The 17603-nt window shown below is 31.9% G+C and overlaps 1 protein-coding gene across 1 annotated transcript in view; it reads right to left on the bottom strand.

The window, feature by feature from the left end:
* Positions 1-17603, bottom strand: part of Ndg (Nidogen) — a 36154-nt gene that overhangs the window by 4814 nt on the left and 13737 nt on the right. Inside the window, exons 6-18 of the mRNA XM_043049784.3 lie at positions 16406-16639; positions 15050-15250; positions 13024-13233; positions 12017-12163; positions 11295-11417; positions 10915-11145; positions 9196-9421; positions 8630-8783; positions 7015-7391; positions 5874-6049; positions 3965-4204; positions 2562-2733; positions 436-593 (exon numbers count right to left, since the gene is read on the bottom strand). Coding sequence (XP_042905718.2) covers positions 436-593; positions 2562-2733; positions 3965-4204; positions 5874-6049; positions 7015-7391; positions 8630-8783; positions 9196-9421; positions 10915-11145; positions 11295-11417; positions 12017-12163; positions 13024-13233; positions 15050-15250; positions 16406-16639 — 2649 coding nt within the window. The remainder of the gene's footprint in view (positions 1-435; positions 594-2561; positions 2734-3964; positions 4205-5873; positions 6050-7014; positions 7392-8629; positions 8784-9195; positions 9422-10914; positions 11146-11294; positions 11418-12016; positions 12164-13023; positions 13234-15049; positions 15251-16405; positions 16640-17603) is intronic.

Raw genomic sequence — 17603 nt, 5'->3', positions numbered from 1 at the left:
TAGAGAATAACCACAGCTTTGTGAAAATTAAATGCGTTTGTGATCTAATTTTTTAATATTTAAAAACTTACTCTAATGCTTTACTGTTTGGACTTATTGGCAAAAACTGAGAATAAGGCAGTGATTTTGATAATTTTCATCTAGGTTGGAAAATGCAGCAAAATTAACGATTTTTAAAAAAGTTTAATAATTTTTAAAACATTTAAGTTATTTGTCTGTTCTGAAGCCCAGATAGATAATTCTTCACGGCAAGATTATATATATAGTTTAAAATGAAGGTATTGCTTCAAGTGTAAGGCACTTAAACTCTGGTTTTTATTCATTTTCCTTGGAGACAGAGTTTTGAAAAACAGCGTTAAGCTTGTATATAGTAGGTATTTTTTTTTTACTATTTGGTGTTGCGTTATATACACTTAAAAAGTTAAAGTTTCAAACCTGAATCAGTCCAGCATAAATTATTTCGGTCAAAATCAATAACGATCATATTAGGGAGACCGAGGTTGTCGTTCACTAAGTCTGATCTTCCTGTACCGTCCATGTTAGCCATTTCAATTTTTGGTGAATTTCTACTCCAATCAGTCCAGTACATTTTCCTGTTAAAAGTAAAAATTATTCTTGTTTTAATAAATAGCTTATAGAAACGTAATAACCTCGTTTAAGCAAAAAATACAGTCGGTCGTAAATATGTTGGTTTTAAGCTCCTCACGGGGTTTTCCTAAATCATACATTTTGATTTAATAAAATAAATTACGTTACACGCTTATAATGTTTTTTTCCCTCCTTTTTAATTTTTTGTAGTAATAATAGCAAGAAAAAGCAGCAAGTTAAAAAAGAAAAGATTACGATAGCATTATTTTATTGAATTTTCTTGGATTTTTCGATTTCATGGTTGAAAAAAAATGAGTTATCTAATGAGCTCCCAAACACTATTGCTGAGATAATAAACCTAATCCTTACCGTTCACTGTTGAGAAATTTAATCTCCTATGAGTCACCTCAACAAAAGGTTAACCCCTTAACAGTCGATTAATTTTCAAGAAACGGTCATAAAAGTGCCTATTTTTTTGGCTTTTGTATTTGTATTACGTAATTGATTAGTGCTGCAACTAGTTAAAAATAAACTATCTACAATGACCTTAAAAATATCCTGGTACTGCCATCAGGTGTGTAAAATGAGAAATAAAATGTTTTCGGGGCAAAAGAAATGAATTAGTTTTATTCTTATTGCCGCGTTACTACTGAACACTCCAGCCCGTCAATATCACGGGAGTGAGAAATAGCGGGCGAAATTCCACCCCGTCATTTTCACGGGAGCGAGAAGGAAGGGGTTAATGTATAAGCATTTTATTGTTAAAAAATATACTGAAGGGTAGGAAATGTGCACAAAGAAAACAAATTCTAGTGAAATTACTGCACTCTAAAAAAACAACATTATTTTGATAATAAAAACCAAAATGTATATATATCATTTATTTGGTAACCTTTTTGTTCATATTGCAATGCTTCATCAGAAATTCTGGCTTTAAAAATTATCCTTCTCATTACCGCATATTTAGTAAAAAAATACAAAACTAAAAAGTAAATTTAACCGAATAAATGGTTTTTATGCCATGCTTTAAGGTATCATGATAAGATTGCCAAATTTTATCATTGATTTAGAAACAATATATTTTGCTAATTATACCAAAATACTTTCTGATGCACTTCGGTAAAAATGAATGATATTTTTGGCGTTCTCATAGATCCAGAAACTCAGTACATTTTACCATATTTTGGTAGTTTTGATCATTTTTTTTCTCAGTGTGTGTAAAAAGGTTACCCATCACTACTTAACGTATTCAATAAATTTCTTTATAACCCCTTAAGGATCGGTAATTTTCAAGAAAACGGTCATAAAAGTGCCTATTCTGTCAAATACACGTATTTGATTAGTGCTGACATCTAGTTTAAAATAAAATAACTATCTACACTAACACTATTGCTGAGCTATTATCAAACTATTATCAAACACTATTGCTGAGATAATAAACCTAATCCTTACCGTTCACTGTTGAGAAATTTAATCTCCTATGAGTCACCTCAACAAAAGGTTAACCCCTTAACAGTCGATTAATTTTCAAGAAACGGTCATAAAAGTGCCTATTTTTTTGGCTTTTGTATTTGTATTACGTAATTGATTAGTGCTGCAACTAGTTAAAAATAAACTATCTACAATGACCTTAAAAATATGCTGGTACTGCCATCTGGTGTGTAAAATGAGAATAAGATGTTTTCCGGGTAAAAGAAATGAATTAGTTGTATTCTTATTGGCACGTTACTACCAAACACTCCAGCCCGGGAATTTCACGGGAAGGAGAAATAGAGGGCGAAACCTCGCCCCGTCTTTATCACGGGAGCGAGAAGGATCGAAAATTCTTTTCATAACAAAAATATGCGATTTTCATTGAAAAAGTGTCGATTTAATTCCATTACATCATTTAGACATTTCCGTTTTAATCTTCTCCTTTTATTGTACGCATCTCATTATAGAACTAATTTTACAAGTATGTGTGATATACCTACCCTAATCCTGGATGTATTGCTATGCCTCGCGGATTGCTTAAATCTTCAGAAATCAACACTTTTCTAAACTTGTTTGTTAGGCCAGCAACTTCAATCGTATCCTTTCCTGAATCAGTCCAATATAAATTTCTACCAGGCCAATCGATTGCAACACCTTCCGGAGATAACATATCTGAAATATAAATTCATATTTTAACAAGATTATAAATACTTTATTTAACTAAGTAATTTCTACGTCTTTCAAAAACAATGCCAAGTTTGAAGCTATTAAATTTGGATTTTATATTTTTGTGCAAATATAATTTTGATAACCTAACAGATTTTTTTTAAATTACTGTTAGACTACTTTTTTCTAATTAAAAATTGTTTAAATATATATTTTTATTGTTTAAATATATATTATATATTTTTGCTTGTAGTTAGAGTGTCGGAAAAAGAAATGTATATTCAAAGGACACCACCATAAAGAAATTTTCCCCTACAATACACCTAAATATTCATTTATTTCTAATCTACTGGATTTGTTATAAAAGTTTTTCTTCAAGCAACAACAAAAAATTTAAGTTACAAATTAAATTACAAATTTTACAATAACAAAAACTTTTAATTAACAAATTTTAATCTAAATGTTTCGGTTTTGGTATTGTTAAAATTAAACTGGGAAATTTACACTTAATATATATATATATATATATATATATATATATATATATATATATATATATATATATATATATACACCGAAGAGCCATTACATTATGACCACCCTGCTAACAACATGTAGGACCACCTTTATCCCTCAAAACTGCTAGCACCCGCCTTGGCATTGATTCCACAAGGTAGTCTGAGGTTTCTGGTACCAAGCGCTCACCAACTGGTCCTGCAATTCCCTCACATTGCGAGGGGGTAGCGTGGCATCACGAATGCTCTATTGGATTAAGGTCAGGTGAGTTTGAGGGCCAAGACATGATTTGAAAGTCACTGGAATGTCCCTCGAACCAATCCATAACGATTCGACCCTTATGACATGGTGCATTATCCTGTTGGTAAGCACCATCCCCCGCAGGAAAAACTGTTGCCATGAATGGGTAAACCTAGTCTGCAACTATGTTCAAGTAGCTTACAGACGTCATGGATTGTTGCATGAGGATTATGGGTCCTAATGTGCACCATGAAAACATTGTTCCTGGCCGAGAAACCATGAAAACCTGGGCGAGCCCATTGTTAGAGATGGAGGGTGGTCATAATGTAATGGCTCTTTGGTGTATATATATACACACATAATTATAAGAGAGGCACATAGATAAGCTATATGTCAATACGTATTTTCTTTTCAATTGATTGGTAGTTGTTACTTTTATCATCATATGAACTTTATTAAAAATTTTAATATTTTCACTTACCATCCGAGATAACCATTGTAACTTCTGAACCGTTGTAATTAGCTTTTCGAATTACTTTTAAAGAAGCATCAGCCCAGTATATTTGCCCGAGCTTACAATCAGTGGCTAATCCAACAGGCGTTTGATGAGGCTCCATCAAAAGCAGTTGTCCCGGATTACTCTTGGTTGGCACGGATGGTACTCGAAGAAGAGACATACCATGAGCAAACACCAAATGTCCACCACTATGATGTGCTAAAGCTACAAAAAAAGAAAGAAAAAAACATATGTATTAATAGCCATTCTATTTCAAGTAGACTATTATCGCGTCCATCTTAAACACTTAACTTAAGTCATCTAATAAATTACCGATTTACATCAGTTTTGAGATGTCGGCATGCTGTTTTGAAACATTTTAGCATCTTCAAAGATTGTGAAAACAAAATTTTATTACTTATAAGAGCAGGGTGTTCCATAGTGACCCGCTCTTAGTTTATATATTTAAAATCCTTATCAAAAGGGAAAAAGAGGACCAACTTTTGACTTAATGATTGGATCTTCACGTTCTAGGACTCAATCTAAATGGTTCGAGGATGTGATCTGAAATATGCTAATTAATTAGTGCAGACGATATTTTAAGTTATGAAATCAGACACAAAAACGAAATTTTTCTGAATAAACATACGATGGATTCAGATTTCTGACCCCCAAAACATAGCGGGTAACTTGACCAAAATATGGTCCCCATAGTTTGGTCAAAAGAGCGGTCTATTGACCTTTTAATGTTAACTTTACTTATTGCACACTTCGCCATATTTCGAGAAATTTTTGAGCGAATAGAAAAAATTTTGCACACAATTATAAAAACTGTTTAGCCAAAGATAATTCAATGCAAAAAAATAATAATAATAAATAAGTTTTATTAAATATTTATTAATTTATTTAATAACAGTCGAACAAAATTTGAATTGCAAGGCATGCAATTTTTTATATCATTTTAAATTTTCTATGGTAAAATACAAAATTTGAGCGAAATCGGTTAAATGGTTCCTGATAAATGGAATTTTAAAAAAGTCGTATATTTAAAATTCAATTGAAGTCTGTCGAATCACTGTTGAGAATGTTCGGCCTTAAATTCAGTTTGCCTCATCACTAGAGGGCGCTATTATTCATGTTCTATTTTTTCTATTAATTTTGTTGTTCAGTGTGTGTGTAAACAAAGAGGAATAAAGTTAGGTTTAGAAGCGCGTGCTGTTTCTTGCATCGTCTCATCAGAGAAAGAAAGGAGGAAAAATATCAAAATCAGTTTGATTGTCTAATAAAACTTTGAAGTGCGTCGAAATGTCACTTTTCACCCCATTCTGTTTTCGCCAGTTCTCAAGCCCGTTTGAAAGTTTTCTGCCACGCCTAACGAAATAGGAATTATTTAAATTTCCGAAGTGCTTTCGGTTTTTCTTCCGTTATTCATTCATTTTTGACCACTTATATGCAAACTTTTTTGTTTTTATTTTCACTAGGTTTCTAAAAATATGTATTAAAGGTAATCCATGCGGAGCATTTTGGATTTTAATAAAAAAATTTATATATTATCTTTAATATAAATGTTTGTTTTTTTTGAAAAATATTAAATTTTTATAGTGCAACAATATCGTGTTAACTGTCTATTACGCGAAATTTTAGATGCAAAATCTTTAATTATTGCTAAAGTTGAACAATATTTTTATTATGTTGAAACTGATCGAAACTGAACAACTATCGAATCGAATGTTTATATAGTTTAATAGTTAATATAGAATTAATTCAGCAGGTTTAGCCATTTGTGTCTCAAATTTTATCAAAATTGGCAATGGTGGATTTGGAATCACAGAACATCTTAATACATGGAAGATTTACACAAATTTATGAGTCGTAAGGAAATTATATGCCTTACCAGTACAGGACAAACCATCTCCGATAAATCCTTGTAAGCATCGACAATCATATTGTCCACTTGCGTGATTTGGAACACATTCTGCGTTTCGATCACATTGATAGCGATCTTCTACGCAAGATCTAGCAGCTCGACAATAGTGACCATCTCCTTCATAGCCAGATATACATTGGCATCTGTGAATAATAAAAATATACGATGCATTGAAATCTATAAATATTATAATCTACAAGTAATGAATCTCCGTAAAGTTAGAGAAAAAGAATCTTTACTCGAACTAGCATTATTTTATAGTTAGTGTTTTTATAGTATTTCCCGTCACTATGACGATTGTTGGTTTCAGGTATTTCGTAAGAAATCATTTTTTTTTTTTTTTAGAATATCTGTGTGTTTGTCTAGTTATTTTATTTTCAAGAGGTAATTTTTACGATTGTTTACTTCATTTTTTAAAACGTATAGGTTCACGAAGTTGTGGAAGTTGTTATTATAAATGATTTTCGATTTAGCAAATGAAGCGTATAAATAAAATCTGCGCACCGGTGAATAAGCGATGTAATCTAATAATTAATGGGGAAATCAGTAAATGATCGAATCAATAAATGGTTGAATCAATGAAAACGCTAAATAAATTGTAAGTAAATTAAAGAAATAATAATATACAATTTGTAATACAGCTGTAGACTGCACAATATTTCTTTAATACTAAAATGGATGATAGAAATTAATGTATCGCAAATATTTCAAAAGAAAAGAAAATTTTATCGGAAAAGTTAAAGTAGATTATTCCAAAAAAGACACTAAAAGATTTAAAAAAAATAAGCTATTCCATTTTCAATAAAAAAAAAGGAAAATTATGCATAAAAGTTGTCTTCAGCCGATTTAAAGTGTTAAACTCTATAATTTATTGAAAACATAAACAATCAACTATTAAATGAGAAAATAGGGATTAGAAAGAATAACGGAAATAATACCTTTATACATTTTGAATTACAGAATCTAGAAAAATTACGAAACAAATGAAGTTCTGTTAAAATTATATCAAAATTTTTATATATCCTTGGTTTTGCTTACATAAAAAATTAATTTCGAATTTGTTTCTCGCTATGACGCAGTTATACATTTTGTGATAAAAATCACATACCTGTATCCTCGTGATGATGGATCATATAAGCATTCTGCTCTCACGTGACAGCTATTGATGACGTTACATGCTACGGCAGTTTTTTCACATCTATGTCCGTCTCCTTCATAACCTGGATTGCACTGGCACCTGTATCGTGAGTTAACGTCATCATAGATGCAACTTGCACTTTCATGACACGTGTTTCGAACGTTGCACGATGCTTCGGGATCTGGGAAGCAAGTGCCTCTGCCACCCCTGCCTTGGTATCCGGGAGAACACTGGCACCTGTATCGTTGAGTAGCTGAGTCGTAGACGCACTGACCATTTGCATCACAGTTCTCAGCTGTATTACATTCGTCAATAGGATCACACGAAAAACCATCTCCTTCATATCCCTATCAAAAAGAAATAAATAAAAAAACATCCTTGAATTATCCCCCAACCTTAAGGCAAAAATTATATTTTCGTTTCGGTTGGCATAGAAAAGATGACTAATTAATTATTTTTTGTACTTAGTGGAAATATTAGCATGCCAAACTTATTTCCTTAAAGATTTAATAAAGGTATGCAAAAAATATACAAAAAATTATCATTTTTCAGCTTTTACTGACAACTTTGATTTTTTTTATTAATATTCCAACTTTGTCCAGGCTCTCATATGCAAAATTTTTTTTTGTGTTGAAAACTTAATGATCAGGCCAACCTTTATCTTTAGTGTTAAAGAAAGTACATAAAGGCCTGCGCAAATACACCTTGTTTTATTGGTGGTTATAAAATTTAAGATAAAACTTGAGAAGGTGAATTTATCCTTGGTTTGAAAACGCTTTCTAATCTTGATTTGTGGTTGATGATTCATCCTCGATTTCAAAAGGTTTTTCAAGCCTTATTTTGTAAAGGAAGGTTCATTCTCGATATAAAAGGGCTATTTATGCAAGCTCAATGCGAACTTCATAGCGCATAAACTAGCATAGTTAATTTAACATTATTTCAAGCTTTACATGTTTAATAAAATATTGTTGCTGACATTAAAATTAAATTTATATTGCTATCTGGAATAGGATCAGGACATTGATTGAAAATATTGCTTAAGGAGCTAGAAAAAGGAAACGATAGTAACTCTTCTTCATCAAGAAAACGCATCTCATCTCACTTTGCTGCTGATTCACTAACTTTAAGCCAATGAAAAGGACAGAACCATGCGATTTCTGATTCTTTCGAAAAGGAAAATATTTTGACGCCTTTTCTGAACAACTGCAGTGCTGCTGAAAACCCTATCGACAAACGCTATAAATTAAAGAATAATTCGAACTTAGACATTTTGGTGAAAGCTAGGCTGTATCAGGAAATCTTAGCATTAACCAGATTTTAGGTTCTTACCGAAACAACTGTAAAAGCCGGATTAACACTAGGTTTTACTGGTAAAAAATAGGATTTATTAAAGTAGCTTGGTAACTACTAAATTTGCCGATAAGTCTTGGTAAAAGACAGAAATGGATTCATATTAAAGTATACTTCATACCTTTACCAAGCCACTGTGGTAAAAGCTAGGTTCTACCAGTAATACTTAAGATTTACCTGACCTTGGGCTTTTGCAGTAACACATATAAAAAGAATGAGAGAGAAGTAAAGATACCTCATTACAACGACATATATATTTTCCAGAATATTCTTCTCTAATGCATTGCGCATGTGGGGAACATCGATTTATCTGGTCGCATGTAATTTCTTCCTCTCGATGGCAATTTCTACCGTCTCCTCTGTACCCAGCATTGCACCTACAGTGATACCTGTTCGAATTGAAAAAATATAATTCGATTTAATATTTTCAAAATAACAGCTAATCGTTGTAATACTATACTTTTACTATAAAATCAATATCAAGTTATCTAAATAATTGTAATATCTTTTCTTCTTTTTTGACAGCATCGTTTTAATCATAATTTTTTATTGAATTTCTCTTATTAATTATAAATACTCTAAGATCACCTTCTACATATATAGCCCTGATTAAATTAATTTTTTTAAATACTTTTAATTAAGTAACATGTTTTTTCATCCTATAAATATTATTCTATTAAAATCCTGTAGTTATCCTGTAGCAAAAAAGATTGAATATCTTTTGTTATTATAGAGTTAAAAAATACATATAGGCTGTGCGCGAAATGAAACTTTTATCTAATGGTTAGAAATACGGAATACCTTTGGTCCTGTTGGTCGTAAAGGCATTGTGCAAATGGATGGCAGTTGTTAACGACATCACAACTTGAGAAAGATTCTTCTGGTAAACAGACGTACCCATCTCCCGAAAATCCTGGCTTACACGCGCAATAGTAAGCTTCACCCTCGGCATCATACAAGCAACTTCCATCAGGACTGCAATTATCAGCAACATCACAACTGTCTTCAACACACACAATACCATCACCTGCAAGAGAGAAAATCTTAATTTTAAGCGAAAAACCATATGGTCATTAATTACTTGGTAATAACATTGTATCATAATTCTAATTAATTATTGTAACAATAAATTTACTTAGGCAGGAATAACTAAGTTTTTGGCTCCGAATAGGTATATCTAGCTAGAATGATTGTTTTTGATTTGTAAACCATACAGTCATAAATTACTAGTTAATAACATTCTATCATAATAATAATTAGTTAATGTAAAAAAAAATATTTTTGAAGTTATAAATAATTTTCGGCTCCGAATTGGGATATCTACATAGAATACTTGGATTAAGGTTAAATTCAGTCATTAGACTGAGATATAGAAGACGGAACACAAGTATTTATTATACATAAAGTGGGACAAAAGAAGATGAAAAAACATATTTTTCGGTTGTTTTAAAAGTAAAGAACAGTCAGTGCATTTTTATGCGAACTTACTATTCTTGGTTCTCAATGACCAGTCACAGAGGACGTGAGAAGATCTTGTCCCCGCACTTCAAATGGACAGTTCTCACAACTCCATTTCGCCCAGGTATTAGTTTGAGAACAAGAGCTTTGAAATACCCTACTAATACCTGGGCGAGATGGAGTTGTGTGAGAACTTTTTTAAAACATTTACAGTGAATGAAAAATCAAGCTATTATAGATGTGTAAACGCATCTATCTCAGGCAGTTACACTTTTATTGTAAATGAAATTGTCTTTAGAGGCAGAAGTTAGTTTTAATGTGAAAATTTATAATCTAAATTTAAAATGATCACTATCTAGAACAAACAACTGGGATATTTTCTTTCTTTTGGAAGGGTATGTATTAATACCGGATTCGACAAGACAAACTAGAGAGAAAAAAAAAACCATCCTCTCCCATGAATTCATTGTTAATCGAAGAAACATGACTGGTAAGCTCTGTGCAGCATTTTTTTTTCCAACTCGAGTAAAGGACAGTCACCTTCTGCAATTGAAAATCATGCTACCTTGCGTTATTCTGTTCTACAGGCAACCTTCGTAGAGTGACTGAACATTTATTTTAAATGTCTTTCGTCTGAGATGCACTATCCTCTTTCCTTTTTTAACCATGAAAGGAAGCACTTCTATTGCTATCGTATTTCTGACGAAACCACATGCGTAAATTTTCCATTTGGACAACCTCCATGAATAAATTTTCTTTAAAAAAGTCATTTTGTATGAAATGAGATTATCGTATAAAGGAAGGACGTTTGGGACAAATTTGTTAAGCATATGTTTCGTATGAATTTTATTCTATCCATATTCCGAATAAACTTTAACTACTGAAATATTGTGTAGTTGGATTGCGTATGAAGTGATTTTTGTGAATAACACGGTAACATTCTACTTTATTTCGAATAACGTAAGAACATTTCGTTTGAGTTGATGAAGAAACGAATTCTTCAGCTTCTTATAAACATGAAAGAAATTTTTGTTATGAAATAAGTATAACAATTTTAATTACCTGTGTAGCCTCGTCGACAACGGCAAGTGTGTTTATTCGTTTCCTCCTCGTAAATACACTCTGCTCTCAAATCACAATAACTTACACTTCTACAGTCGCCACCATCAGAAACTTCACAGGTTTGGCCGTTTCCTACATAGCCAACTCGACACCGACACTGAGGTCCTCTCAATGGTTCATCAACACATTCTGCATTTGGGTCACAGTTAATGTCGGAACAGGATCTTCTTCCTATAATATAACCACAAAGTCATAAACCAAGCATGATTACGTATTTTAAAAGCTAATTTCAAATCGTTTTGAACCAGAAAAAAATTGTTCTTTTATTCTATACGTAAAATACAGTGCTTATCATGCCATTCTTAGCATGGTATACTTACGTTCACACGATACTCCATCTCCGTGATAACCCGCTTTGCATCTGCACATGAAAGAACCTGGCAAATTAAGACAGTCTGCAAACACGTGACAGTTGGCTCGGCCTATAGCACACTCATCAATATCTACAAAATAAAAATATGTTATTTGAAGGACTTTAAGAATATGTAATTCAAACCTCATTATTCAACTTAAAGTTCAGAATTCATAGATAATACTTTTGCCTGGTTTAATAGAATAATTCAGCATATAAAGATTATTATTGTGCTCGCATGTTTACTATTATTAAATGTACGCGTTTATTAAAGAACGTTTTAATGTAAATGTTAACTGATCTTATTCAGTCTGGCTATTCTTTAGATTTATTTTCTAGGTTGAATGTACACTACCAGATTAAATACTTAAATAAGATGTATATTAGATTCGAATTAAGATTAAGAGGTCCCTCGACTAATTTTTGCTTACAGCCCCTGATATGGATGACTCAATTAGAATCGAGCTATGTCATTGTGTTCTGAATAAGCATCTTACAAATATATGCATTCGAATAATGTTTATCAATGATATTACAAAGTAACTACGCCTAAAGTGGGTCTGTCAATCAGTAGCCATTGTTTAGACTTGTAATATTCATTTATATTGAAATACGTGCTATTTAGTTAAAACATTTTATTATCTTATTTATTTATTAATTTTTTTTCACGAAAATTGAAAGTTTACATACCAAAGCATGTTGGACTTCCTTCCCCTGCGTCTTGTTCATAAAGATACTGGTAACCTTGATTGCAAGGACATCGGAAGGAATCACCTTCAACTACGCAATTGCTGTTTGGACCACACTGGTGACGTCCTTCTTTGCACGGATCTTCAACTGAAATTTTTAACGAGGACATTAATCTTACAAACATTTGGTGATTTGCGTGTATTATCTATTAATAATTATTTTGACACCTGTAAAAAACACAGAACTTATTCATATTCAGTAGTTGGCAAAGCCTCCGCAAGAAGCAAAAACGTCTTCAAACCTCCAGGGCATGCTTTCTAGAAGTTCTTGTATGGCAGCTAATATTTTCTACCACTCGATTAGGAGAAGGCATTTGAGTTCTCCCACCTTTTACGAACCGTTGTTTCAGTCCTTAATTCGGTGACCTAACTCCTCTTGGAGGTACTCAAGTAAATTCAGATTTGAGTTCTGTACAGGCCATTGATATGATGGCAATTCATTGCCATCATATCAGTTTAAGGTGGACCCTGTTAAGTAACACATCTAGCGCTGTCGTTTTGAACGAAACATAGATTTAACCAAAAAAAATTCACAACTTTACTACTCCAAGTTTGACTTTGTATATTAAACTTAATTTTACCTATAAAGAGTTCAGAAGTAAATAGATATAATAATTGGTCTTCTACGCATTTTATAGCTCATTTACGATTAAGCATAAAATAACAACTCTAAGCTCTCGTTGTTTACACTCTGGCTGTTAAATTTGATAGTCAGATCCCTCTTTTGAAAATAAAGCCAGTCCCAGAAATTGTAACGAACTTTAGCAAAATTTGTAGAGTTGACTGTTAAATTAAACGGCCAGCTCCTTTATTTGAGAACGAAATCTTCCAAGCATAAAAATACCTTCCTTCAAAAACAAATTTCACAGTAAGCAGTCTTTTATCCAGCGGTAAAAAATTTTATTGGACTAATTATACATATTCTGAGTTCAATTATTTGAGTCTCACCTGATAGAGGAGATATCTTATTCGTCATAGCATATCGGACTATTTGTTCCTGAGCGTCGTATACAATAAAGTTCCTTGCTACTTTCAATCGAGTGCTTGACATCGGAACTTCACATTCGGTGTAAGAGATGGTTTGGTCCAAGGTAAAGGGTACTTCAAGACTGTTCCCTTCTAATCTATAAGATCTCGATGAATGTGAACGAATCTGCCCTGGAAAAGCATTATGTACAAAATATTAAAAAGTGAAAACTGCATTTGAAACTTATTAAAAATGGGCACAAAAAACTGCTTTTCAGAAATTTTGTTCGGATGAGCAGAAATTTATGGTAACGCTTAAAGTAAGAGGCCGCTTCATTCTCATCGGATACGAACGGAGTTCATGTTTTTAATCATTGATAATTAGTTTTCACTTATAAACTGATAATTAGGTACTTGCAAATAGAGAAGAACAATACCGCTGAAACTGCTAAGTTGTGCGTTAACAGTACAACTATTATCGCGCTGAATTAATTTTCGGAATGCATACCAAGGACGTCACGCGTGTGTGTCGAACTTGATTGGCTGTTGAATTGTGGTGATTTGCTACAATTTTCCAAAACGTGACGTCATTTACAGGTATCCAATTATAATTTACTCTACTCGGCAGTATCTTTTCCACTCAATCTATCAGAATCAGAAAAATATGATAATTTTGAACTGAAAGTTTTTTTTTTGGTTAAAATTTTGCTAAAACAATTCTGCAATCAGAATTTTCAGAAAGGTAGATTTGTATTATACCTTTTCTGTCTTTGAAATTTTATAGATCTCCTTGGTAAAATGTATAGATATGCTTGGAATTTTTTCCTAAGCAAAAGTAGATAATAGCTAAAGTTAGCTTAGCTTAAGGTAATGTAATTAATAAATTTGCTAATTCTGATTTACGTTAGTTAAATTATTTATTATAAGCATATAAATACAGATTTTTATTAGAATAAAAAGAAAATATGAATTTTAGCTTTCTTTACCATTTAATTCTGCTAAATTTGGTTAAACATTTTTTTTTAAAAATGCTTTGAATTTTTGTAAATGCTTATGAAGCAAATTAATAGCAATAAATTCTTCAATAAGTATTTTTTTAATATAATTGTAATTTTAGATTGAAAAAACTTACTGATATCTGATACTGAAAACTTACTGATACTGAATAAATTTACTGATTACATAGGGGAAAAAAAAATTTTCCTGTTGAATGAGATTTTTTAACGAATTTTTTATATTTTTATGTCGATTTCAATTATGCATTCGGTTTGTCTTTTCAAACCCCAGTTATCAATACCTCTGGGGGTATTGAAGTGGAGATTGATCATTCTTTCTTTCAGGTCAAAATTACGATCTGATGATAACTAAAGGGGTGTATGAATGGGCTCACCCTCTAAACCAGGCTCCAGACGTGTATGGCTGAAATCGTATTGGTCATAGGCACCGCTGAAAAGCAAGAAACGCACCCTATGCCTCAAATTCGCTTCGTTTCACCAAGCAAGCCTGCTGATATTTGCACGTCCCATTTGAAACAACAACAACAAGCTCCATTTTTTTTAAATGATGTTTTAAGTCTATTTTTTGTTAAAATGTACAAGTTTAAAAACGTTATTTATAACAGGGATACAATAAATGTTACTACAAAAATTAGGACACATCATCAGGAGTAAAATTGCATAGAAATCCATGCTCGGAAATGTCGTCATACGCTGCTAGGAGCGTTTCTCTATTATGAACTATTTCTACGTGAGCTTCCAAACAGGTTATAATAGAAAAGTTTCCCTAACCTCGAACGATGACATTTCCCGGCTTGGCATGGGTTTTTACAAAATTTTAATTCTGATAATGTGCCTCAATTTCCCAAGAAAATGAATCCCCACACCTGAATTAGGCAAGATCAAGTATTTATATAGATGCCCTCTAGTATAATACACAGCTTTTTTCTTTCTTTTGAAAATGATGAAATAAGAAAAGTTAAATTCTTATAATTCATTAATGAGATAAAAACCTGGAGAAACTCTGGTGTATTCTTCTTCATAATCTGGAACTTCAATTTTGGAACCTACAGGAACAGACGGTACACTTCCTCTGAGTTTTACTTGAACTCTCATGTAGTTGAAAACATCGGGTCCCAAGAACGTTTCTTCAATATAAACGTGATGACCTGATTGAGGAAAGTCAACTTCAACAGTTCTGTTAAAAGCTCCACCTGTAGAAGAAAATAATTTCCTTTTCAAATTGATTATTATGCTTTTCATAGTAAAAACAGTAAAAGAATACTGTAAAAAATGAAATATAATATATATTTTAAGGACTGCATTTTAAAATATCATAAAAAAGGAAAAATAATGTTTTTTTTGTCTGACCTAAAACGAAATCCGTTTCACAATCAGGAAATCACGTCTTTCATAAGTATCTTTAGCAATTTCGATCCAATTTTCTCAAGTTACTTTCGAAAGTTGCGGCTGTTACTTTCTGTGGTGATAGAAGTTAAACTTCTATCACCACCGAAGGTCTGACGCCTTTTAGGTCTCGCAAAAAGATTATTATTTTATCCTATTTAGTATACCTAAATGCGTAGTTTTAAAATTTTTTTTTATTAGTTTCGTGCTTATTGGTTTGTTTTGTTGGAAAAGTGTCAACATTTTAGTGGCCGAAATTTCGACATGAAGTTTGCTTGTTCGCGATCGTAACGCTCGAATATGCCTTCTGGGGAGCAGACCGGTTCCATGTATTAACACTCCTCCCCCCCCTTCCTCTCCTCTTCTTCTCAGTTGTATGCGATTGTTTTATTACGATATTTTCCCATTCCATAATATTTTTTATATTCAATTGCCAAAAATATTTTCTAAAATTTCCAGGAAGCTTTCTATTAGAACTTTGCTTAATGCAGTTTTTTAATTTCATATAGCTTCTTAACTTCAAAGTTTTTAATCAATTTGAAAATCAAGAGAGAAACTATCGTACTTCCTTTTCAAACGCTCTAACTATTCGAAAAGTGGTTAAAAATCATATTGACGATAAATTGTACAAGCTGTGGTCAAAAAATGGTTAGAAATTAAATTGTAACTAGGCACAGTGCTTCTGCTGAGATTTGAGCTCTCATTAGTTGGAATTTCGGTAGACGATAAAATCTGTTCGGCGATAATGTGATGAAATTTTGCTAATAGCTGTCAGAAAAAAATTTAAACTTAGATTAAAAGCAGTTTATTGGTTGCAAACGAGACCTTTCCGAAAGTGGTCCAAATTGTATTTGCAGAATTCCACCCTCACAAATACGAATGAGTTGAGTTTTTGAGAGGTAATTGTGATTTTAACTATGTAGCATTAAATTCGCTGACAATAAGGAAATAGCTAGTGATACCTGTTATTGTGAAACCGTTTGGAGCGTCACTTCTAGAAACTGCAAAAAGCCATCCCACGATTCCGCCAAGGGGTGTAAGCACTTGCAAATCTGAGCCAATGCCTGGTGGTACACGACTTACTGCAGTGTATGTCCTACCATCTTCTGTAACAATATAAGCATGAAGATCTGCTTCGTGGAGTGGTATATCATTAATTGTACCACTGACTTTTCCATTCATACGTTGAGGAGAATCTAAAATGTATCCAATAAAAAGGCAATTTTAGTTATCAACCAAAATTATTTTGTATCATTATAAATCTTGTGTTTTATTCTAGGTAACAATTGTTTTAATGTTTTACAGCCTTGTAGGGGAAATATTAACTAATCATCATTAATACACTTCCTTATAAATAGTGTAGAAATTAAAACAAATAATGCTTAAGTCATGGTAAAATCATTATTGTGACTACTACGAAAGGAAAAATCTTTTAAAGTTAAAGAATGAGATATTTTCATAAAATTAAATTGTGGCCCATTAAAACTCTATTTGATAGAATATTCCTGAGTAGTCAAGAACATTTAGCATAAGAGTTAAAATAGAGACAATAAAGTAACTACTACGAAAAGTAAGCCGGTTGTAATAAAAGTAAATTAAGAATACTTTTAAAGTTTAATTACTTTTAGCGTGGAATTAAAATCTGTCTAATAAAACTCTATTTGTTATCATAACGAAGAGGTGCCAAAAACACACAGCATAAAAATAAAAACCTTAAGATAACCACAAAAATTAAGAACTTTTAAAAGAATACTAAGTTAAAAGTACTTTTAAAGTACCTAAAAAGTTAGTTTTTGAGTGAAGTTAAAATGTGGTCCAATAAAATTTTTAATTGTAGCCTAAACAAAGTCTAATTTTGAAAAATAAGATACTTTCTAATTCTAGACCTTGCTTTTTAACATTTGTTTGACCCTTTCCTGAAAATAAATTAGACTACCATCATCATTTATGTAAATTACATTATGCACATACATAAGTTGTAAATAGTTTTAGTTAAAATAATAAAAATTATAATAACCAGAGAATATGCTTTTCTCATATGTTATCTTTAAAAAATAGTTTTACAATTGTTTTGGTATCACATAATTTATTTCGTTAAATATTTTGAATTTAGTTGGAAAATTTAAAATATTGTGAAATTTATTATGAAGGGTTTTTGAC

The sequence above is a fragment of the Parasteatoda tepidariorum genome, chromosome 2, assembly GCF_982258835.1.
Source record: "Parasteatoda tepidariorum strain Cologne lab strain chromosome 2, Ptep-v5.0, whole genome shotgun sequence".
Classification (NCBI taxonomy): domain Eukaryota; kingdom Metazoa; phylum Arthropoda; class Arachnida; order Araneae; family Theridiidae; genus Parasteatoda; species Parasteatoda tepidariorum.
The sequence above is the reverse complement of the archived record's forward strand: the minus strand, read 5'-3'. Positions and strand labels throughout refer to the sequence as shown.